This window comes from Chinchilla lanigera, unplaced genomic scaffold (genome assembly GCF_000276665.1).
Source record: "Chinchilla lanigera isolate Chin_1 unplaced genomic scaffold, ChiLan1.0 scaffold00093, whole genome shotgun sequence".
NCBI classification, from domain to species: Eukaryota; Metazoa; Chordata; class Mammalia; order Rodentia; family Chinchillidae; genus Chinchilla; species Chinchilla lanigera.
The window spans coordinates 7,920,021-7,928,732 of record NW_004955494.1 but is presented as its reverse complement, the minus strand read 5'-3'; the positions used below and the strand labels follow the sequence as shown (position 1 = coordinate 7,928,732).

The 8,712-nt window shown below is 42.0% G+C and overlaps 1 protein-coding gene across 1 annotated transcript; it reads left to right on the top strand.

Annotated features, from left to right (window-relative positions):
* The first annotated feature begins 43 nt into the window (after positions 1 to 43).
* LOC102020132 (aldo-keto reductase family 1 member B10) lies at positions 44 to 4,321 on the top strand. Its single transcript, XM_005405509.2, has 5 exons — positions 44 to 953; positions 1,361 to 1,442; positions 1,947 to 2,030; positions 2,751 to 2,833; positions 3,992 to 4,321. Exons 1-5 carry the CDS (start codon positions 802 to 804, stop codon positions 4,032 to 4,034), a joined length of 444 nt encoding a protein of 147 aa, XP_005405566.1. The 5' UTR covers positions 44 to 801; the 3' UTR covers positions 4,035 to 4,321.
* The last annotated feature ends 4,391 nt before the right edge of the window (positions 4,322 to 8,712 follow it).

Genomic DNA, 8,712 nt, shown 5'->3' with positions numbered 1-8,712 from the left:
TCTCTCTCTCTCTCTCTCTCTCTCTCTCTCTCTCTCTCTCTCTCTCTGTCTGTCTCTGTCTCTCTCCCCTTTTGGAGATTAAACCAGATCTTCCTACACTAAATATACTAGCCAACATCTCTTCCAGTAAGTTATACCCTCAACCCTGAAACTTCCTCCTAACCCAAGTTAACCTTGCTGTGATGGATCATTATCCATTTGTAAACCACACCACCATCTCTGTCTCACTCAAATATTGTCTGGTTCTCGTTTATCAGACAGGTTATGGAGGAGCTGGTGGATGAAGGTTTGGTGAAAGCCATTTGCATCTCCAGTTTCAACCACTTCCAAATCAAAAAGCTCTTGAACAAGCCTGGACTAAAATATAAATTAGTCATTATCAGGTAAAGTGTGTTTACTAAAGAGGTTTGCTCTATTATTTCTGAAGTGTTTGGAGGCAAGTTCAATGCTATGGACTAAGTCTCATCTCGGGGCTCAGTGATCAGGATGCTGAAGTAGAATGCAGATCTACAGGTCTGGTTTAGCAATTCTGTTTGGAAAGCTCTTGAACAAGCCTGCTCTGAAGTAGTAACCAGTGACTAACCAGGTAAATGCTGCATGGGGTCTTGCCCTGTTACTTAAGTGTTTGGAGGAAAGTTCAGTGCTGTGTCCTGAGTCTCATCTCAGGGGTCAGTGCTTAGGATGACTTGGGGATGTGGGAAAGAGATCTTCAGGTCTAAATAAGTAAGTCGGTCAATGGGCAGTGTTTGATCTGTGCATGGTTTGCTTTTTTGCATGTAGAACTTCCCATTGGTCCCCCAAATGCAGGCCACCTCCCCTACTGATGCAGATTGTTCACTCTTGCAGGTGGAGTGTCACCCATACCTCACCCAGGAGAAACTGATCCAGTACTGCCACTCCAAGGGCATAACTGTCACTGTCTACAGCCCCCTGGGCTCTCCAGATAGACCTGGGTGAGGCTTCTCAGTGGTGCATCTTTCTCTGGATACACTTAAAATACTATTTTATAATTGCTTAATATTGAATCAAAAAGGCACCAGAAAGAAAAGCACTGTGTATAGCAGTGTACTTGGCACACCCAGGTAGGATTACAGTGGGGGAAATGGCAATTTAAGAAAAAGAGAGAGAACATACCTAACCCTATGAGAATGCTCCAGTTGTGACCCTCTTGCTGGATGAGGCTTTTAAAAATACTGAGGCTCCCAGTGCCCACGGATCTCCCCATAGGCAGACCACATAGCTGTTGGGTCCTCCTGTGTGTGTCATGTGTCCTTTAGCTGTGCTATTGTCATTGGAGTGAATCTATCTCTATTAGTGTCCATGGTGATGACTCACACACCAGCCTTCTTTTTGTCTCCAGGGTCAAGCCAGACGACCCTTCACTACCAGAGGATGCCAAGACTAAGGAGATTGCTGCAAAGCACAAAAAAACCACAGCCCAGGTACAGGGTTCGTGGTGTGTGTTTTTTTTTAAATCCCACAATACATTCTTCCAGTCTTGCATTTTATTCCTTGGTATCTTCATTTTCCTTAACGCTTGGAGGGGAAAAACTATAAAGTGAAGCCAATAAACATGCTTCCTTGAATCTTTTGGGATTTTGAACATAATATGTAACAATGAAACAGGATAGCCTCTGTTCATCAGCTTCCTGCCAAGCTCTCTAGGAAGCCACAAGACAGGGATCTGGATTCTGGTGCCAGCTGCACCATGTCCCTGCCTTATAAGCCCAAGCTACCCTCCTCATTACTGAAAAAGAAAAGCTCATAGAGTTGAAACTCAGTCTAGAGGAATTAAGAGGAACCTACAAGTGTCTCTAACAGTGAAGCGCTCCGTCACTCTCAGCTGTTGTACTTAACGCCATCATGAGCTACAAGGATAGTTTTTCCCTCTCATTAGGAGGAGTCCTTGTAGATGAGTGAAAACACAGTGTCCCCTTCCCGTACAGGTTCTGATCCGATTCCACATCCAGAGGAATGTGGCAGTGATCCCCAAGTCTGTGACACCAGCTCGCATCACTGAGAACTTTCAGGTGAGATCCTGGATGGTTGTCTGGTGTTCTGAGAGGAGTAGGGTACAGGGCTGCCCAGGCCATTGCTGCATTGTCCATTAGTCAGTCCTGTCCTCTTCTGTTCAGCTCTTAGTTCAGGGGACTATCCTCAGAAGAGCTGATCCTGGGCCAAGGATGTGCTGGCAGCAGTGACCAGAGGATCCCTGTCAGATCTGAGCACAGCCGTGTCTCATAATACTAAGACTCTCAGTTGCCCTTGAGCAGTTAGGTCATAAGTCACACGGAAGAGCAGACTGTGCTGTCCTACACATCCTTCTCCCAGCAACAGAGGACAAATGGGCCATACCGGAAGAACAACTCTTCCGGAGGAATCCACATAGCCTTCAGAGAACACAGGCACTGTGCACACTGAAGGTCAACACCTACACAGCTCTTCTCCCTCCTCTTGGAACAGCAAGTCTCATGAGTACTCTACCTCTATTACTGACCTGCAAGTCATTCATCTCAGCTCCATTAGCCTAGGAATTGACAAAGGGGGAAGGGTGTGTGAGCCATCAACAGTGCCCGGAGGTGACACTGTCTTGCACAGTGTTCTTGAGAGAACAATTTGTAGTCAGTGGACACAATGGGAGAAAAGCCTGTCCAGTGTGTGCTGTAGATGGGAGGTCACTCCCTGCCCAAGTCGCATAATTCCAACTAGGAAATGCTTTGCTCAGGACGTTTTTGAACTCACCTTTCCAGGTCATTGACTTCAAATTGTGTGATGAGGAGATGGCAACCATCCTCAGCTTCAACAGAAACTGGAGGTCCTGTATTATACCTGGGTATGTGGTTCAGGATGAAGCAGGAGGATCACAGGGGTCTTTCCAGAGTGGTGCAGGGTTAGCTAGAAGGATTGGAAGGCATCTAGCTTTTTTCTCTAAATGTTATTTTCTGGCTTTTTTGAAAATGAACATTAGAGTCCTCGGGGAATTTTTATAAGGAAAGACACTTTCTTAAATGCTGTCTGTTGAACTTCTGGATGTAGACCTGGAACAGTATGAGGAAGGCAGAAGTATTCATTCATTCATTCCCTCAATAATTCATTATTAATCTGCTACCTGCTGGGCACTCTGGAGGAGCTTAGGATATCACATTGTACAAAATCCCTGCTTCCACACCCTTAACACAAGCACTGCATAATATTGTAAAATAGGAACAAATACTAGGCAGAAAAATAAAATGGGAAGAAGATAGGAAATAGTGGGACATAATCTGACTTATGTTCTCAAAGGAACTACAAAGATTTCTGCATAGAGAGATTGCAGGAAAACTACTATACTAATCCAGGAGATGAGAGTGAGCTCACCTGGGTGGAGGTGGTGGATGAGATGAGGAATGATCAGATTCTCGACCTACTGAGGAAAGAGAGCCAGTTGAACTTGCTGACAGATTAGCAGGCAATGATCACTCCAGATTTTTGTTTGGTTTATTTTGTTTTTGCCTGCATAACACAAGAATGGCATTGCCATTCACGGATTTGGCTTGAGATATGCTTGTGATGACTGCTAGATATCCAGGAGAGAATGTCAGATAGTTCAATAGTCATGCATTGGTGAGCTCAGGCATAAACTTATCTGGCTTCAAATCTTGAATTACAGCATGTTGGGTTTTTAGAACATACCAGGGATCCTATGTCCTTTGCCTATACTTATTACCCACAAAACAATGAAGCATCAATTGCCGGGCTGTTTCTCAACTCACAATAATGTGAGCTTATTTTGGTACCACGGTCACTCCGTAGTTGCCTCCTCTCCTTCCTTAAACATCTCTCTCATCAGGTGGAGGGAAGGTCTGGGTGTGAGTCCCTTGTGTGCTCACAAAGACTTGAAGTGGAAGAAGAGGCTGAGAGAGCATAAAAATGGCACAGCACATCAGAGAAGAATGCCTAGTGGAGCACAGTTGTTGCATTTGTCCAACAGTTTGTCTGCCTGTTTTTGCAGCATGGCGCATTTGGAGGAGCATCCTTTTGATGCCAAATATTGAAGCTGTATGATGTGATTAGATGATAAGAAGGATACCATCTCCTCACTGTGTGGAACTCACTCCCCGTGAGACCTGTTTCAGCCAAGCTTTGCGGAAGCCGCGTTGTACCTGAGCTCACTGCAGGCAGACTGTAGGCAGTGCTGTTCTGAGAGAGCCTGTGTTCCATCAGGAGCAGACATCATTGCAAAGCGTGACTCATGACAATGTTTTCACTTATTCGATCTGTGCAGATGTTTGTTAAATGCTAAGAACTCTTCTAACATTGAGAATAAAATAATAAAACTAATAAAAATACTAATAGTAACCAACAAGTGCTGAGTTTATTACGCACCAACATACTTCAAAGAGTTCTTCCTATGGCTGAACTCATTGAATCCAACCCTCATCAGTCACATTTTACAGAGGAGGAAACGGGAGCACGGGGAGGCCAGGGAACTCACTTGAGGCCACCCAGGTAGTAAGTGGCTCGCCACCATTTCAAAAATAGGTGGCTCAGGAAGAGCTCAAGGTAACTCATCCTCTTTCTTCTCCTGGCCCCGCTCCTTCCGTTCTTGTGCTCCCACATTGCCCATACTAAGCCATCATGCCAAAGAGTCCCTGCTGGTGGTGCCCAAGCCTGTGAAACCCACAAAAGCACCACCAGTCATTGACAGAAAGAGGCATCTGTGTAGTGTGGGCTGGAAAATGGGGGAGAGGCTGAACAATAAAAAATGCTTTCCATTGCCATTAAGCTGAAACTTTTACTTTCTTCTGTAATATTTGTTTTTATGAAACATCACAATTAAATGGAAATGCACAGAGCAAAACACAATGAGGATCTGGCCCCTCACTTTACAAACTTAAATACTCCAATTCTAAACAGTTCTTTTCTTTTTTTTTTATTTTAAAGATAAAAGGAGGGAAACATTAACAGACATACAACATTTTACAACATATCACAAGCACAATACAGACAATACAGAGTTACAAACAAAGTGGTAGGGAATTAACAATGGTGGTTGTATTACATATTGATATCTTCAAAGTGGCTTCTCATGAAAACAGATATAGACATGCAATACTGGTCAACCAAAGACTCATTGACAGTTTCTTTCAGCATAGAAATAGAAGACAGAAGAACAACCATCTAAACAGTTCTTTTCCTTTTCAAAACCATTGCCTCCACCAAGAATTTTAAGAGCTTCCCCTCCCCTACGGAACCAATGACTGAACCCTGACATTGACTCCTGGCTTGGTCTCTTCAGCTGTTCATCCTCCTGGCCCCTCGCCCAGGCTCCTAGTAGCCAGCACCAGGCAAATACCTCCCACAGAGACATGACAGCTTGCTCCTGCCTCAGAGAGCAGAGTAAGAGAGGTTAAGAAAAAGTACCTGCCAGTCTGAGTGCATTCCTCAGGTCCCTGTCTCCTTTCCTCACTCGTAAAGACCTGAGGGAGGACTCAGAGGAGAGTGACAGTATTCTGTGTGAACAAACAAACTGCAGTGTGCATTTGGAGCAGTAACACCATGAGCCAAGATTACAGGACCATCTTAAAATTCTGTCTGTTATGCTGATGGGGCAAGAGAGACTCCATTTTCTGTTTTTAACTCCATATTAAGAGAAGTCACTTCAAGTTCACTTAAGCCGTAGCTGACCCCCACTCTTCACTCGTTCCCCTTGGTTAGTTATGAACCCATTCATAGGACAGCAGTCATAAAATGGGAACAGAACAGGACAAATCGGAAAGTAGGCTACAAGTTGAACTGCAATGGTCATTTGGAATCCTGCTGTCCACCAGCTCCTCGGAAAAGTAAACTTTGTGCATTCCTGTAAGATTCCCAAAAATGAGGTAATGGTTATTATGGAAACTAAAAATGTACTTAAACTGAAGGTGAGACTCAGATCGGTGTGGACATCTCTGGCACCTGGTTGGAGACTGTCCATCAGCCAGCTCAATAAAGCTTTGTTCGTTCCTGCTCCTTCTGTCTCTTGTGAATGCAATTTCTTGTTGAACTCACTTGCTGTATTATCACCACCTTCATCAGGCCATCAGTTTAATGTTACTAGATAGACTGCAGCAGAAAAAATTCAGCTTCAGATCTGTGTTATCTCTGCCAAGGATGCATAACTTGAATCTAAACACTAAGAAACATCAGACAAGTCCATAAAGTGAGTTATTCAATAAAATTAGTAGTCTGTGATCTGGAAAATAGTCAAAATCAAGAAAATCAGAGGACTGTGGAATAGCACAGAGACATGATAAACATGACTAAGCTGAATCCTTTGGCTATAAACGACACCACTGGGGCAACAGGTAAACATTGAATGAATTCTAAAATTAAATGATAATAATGTGTTAAGATTAATTTCCTTATTTCAATACTTGTAATGATAGATATACATCTTTAATGAAGAATTACATACTGAAGTATTCATGGCATATTATGTCAGCACATTACTCTCAAACTACTCAGTAAAAAATGATCTTTGTACTATGCCTGTAATTTTTCAAAATTATCATCAAAAGGAAAAAATAGAAATATTAGAAAATAAGAAATAAACTAGATTTCTAGTAGAATTAAAATGATTGTGGAAAGAATCACACATATTGTTTTAAGAATCTTTTTTTTTTTTTTTTTTTTTTTTTGGTTTTTCTCCGGTACTGGGAACTGAACTCACGACCTTGCGCTTGCCAGGCAGGCACTTTGCCGCTAAGCTAAATCCCCAGCCCCTCATTTTATTTTGAATATTTAAAAATAAATGTAATAGGATCACCCCCTTTTATGATATTAGTTAATAAAAAAGGGGGAAGCTAACTAGAATGAAATGACTGAATTAGAGTGAACTAGAAAACTGGTCTGAGTAGTCCTCAACCAGTATATAAAAATATCAGAGCTAAAACTAAGACAGCAGAACCGAGAATTTGTGTTAACAAAGTAACCACTGTTTTTAAAAACATACTGAGAGGGTGGGAGTGTAGTTCAGTGGTGAATGTGTGCTTGGCATGTGTGAGGTCCTGGGTTCCATAATTTTTTTTCAAGGTTTTTTTTTTGGTACCAGAAATTGAACTTGGGACCTCACACTTGCCAAGCGAGACGCTGTGCCACTGAGTTATATCCCTGGCCCTCCATAATTTTTTTTTACATAGAACATAGAAATGGCAAGCTCTTGTCAAACTTCCAAGGCCTTATCTGTGGTTTCAGAAAGACAGTGCCTTTCTTCATGTTACACTAAGAAGGCTTTATAATAGTTTTGTTTTTTAAAAATTTTGCAAGCAATGAATATTTATTGGCTCCTGGAATTTAACACCTGATACATTCATAGGGGCTATCTTTTGACTTCTTTAAAAACAAAAATTACCCAGGCTTGAGTGTCTTGTTGTCTTGGTAACATTATAAACCACAATCTCTACATATCACCCGAGACATTTTGGATGTCCTATTCACTTTTGCAAAGGTTGGTTTTCTGCATTTCACATTAATTTCCAAATGTGATCTTTATCAACTGTGAAGTTGTTGTCTGAGTTCCCAACACTCTGACTTTACTAACTCATTTCTTTCAGCCTTTCAGTTTGGGACTTTTGCTTCATGTCATAACAACATATAAATTGTTAATACACTCTTTCCCATCAAGGCAAAAGCTGTGACATCTTAGAAGGGTATAGGCTTGTGATCCACAAGTCCAAGATCATTCTCTCTCTTAAAAACCTCTTTTCCTTGTGTTGTGTAGAAAAAGGGTAACACATAGATCACATAACAAGTGTTTTATTTAAAGTACAAAGGAAGAATTAAAAATTGATAGTTAGAACCTATAACACACCCCAAAGTAGTGATAATTTCATTTCTACCAAAACAAGTTCCTGCTCTTCTGCTTGACTCCTAGATTAAGTAGATCCAGTAAGAGGCTCCTTTGGACTATATACTCTACTTCTTGGCAACAATTTAGAGCTAGTCCCCAAAGCCCTGGACCTGTTGAACCTATTTCCTTAATGATTTCCTGAGCTCTCAGAAGGAAAAAGTGATCTCAGGAAAATAAAGTCATTCTATTGCTGTTTACTCCTTTCAGAAGGCTGCAGCCTCCGTCTTTCAGCATTGCTTGCATTTATTTATAAGCAAACAGTTAATATTCTTCAGTAGAAAATCCAGCTGTGATTTTCATTTTCTAAAATTTGGTAACTTAATTCCATCTTATCAGTTAACTAGAAGCCAAGCACTCAGACAAGGACTTAAGACACCTGCTTCATCATAATTATTAGCCATGCAACATCATTCATTACAAATTCACCAGTTAGAAAGCTGGACTTTCACCGCTGCAGCTCAACAAGCTCTGATAAGCTAACAGTTTTGTTTCATCTTGATGGAAGCCTGCTTCTGTGCCCGAGCGTGTACTGTCAAGGCTGACAAAGGGCTGTAGTTGCTAACTGGGCCACGGTAGAAAGCGGGTAGCTGACTCGGGAGCCTCAGTCTCTGCCAGTCAGCCCAGAGGACTAGACTCTCGAGGATGGTGGAGCTTAGCCTCAGTGGAGGTCCCTTCACCTCTTCAGCCTCACAGTCAGGCTAGTATCAGATGCCTCCAGTGACTAGGAGTTCAATTTCCAACAAATTCTTGGGAATATTTCTTGTTTAGAAAGGTTTTTCTCATTGTCTTCCTACATTTTCTACCTGTGGATCTTAATTCTGTATGCCATTAGAACACAGAAC

Excerpts from the sequence above, each read along its gene's own strand:
- LOC102020132 (XM_005405509.2), top strand. The coding sequence starts at position 802 with ATGCAGGCCACCTCCCCTACTGATGCAGATTGTTCACTCTTGCAGGTG. Across the intron at positions 1,443-1,946 it reads ACAAAAAAACCACAGCCCAG|GTTCTGATCCGATTCCACAT; the intron begins GTACAGGGTTCG and ends CTTCCCGTACAG. Across the intron at positions 2,031-2,750 it reads GCATCACTGAGAACTTTCAG|GTCATTGACTTCAAATTGTG; the intron begins GTGAGATCCTGG and ends TCACCTTTCCAG.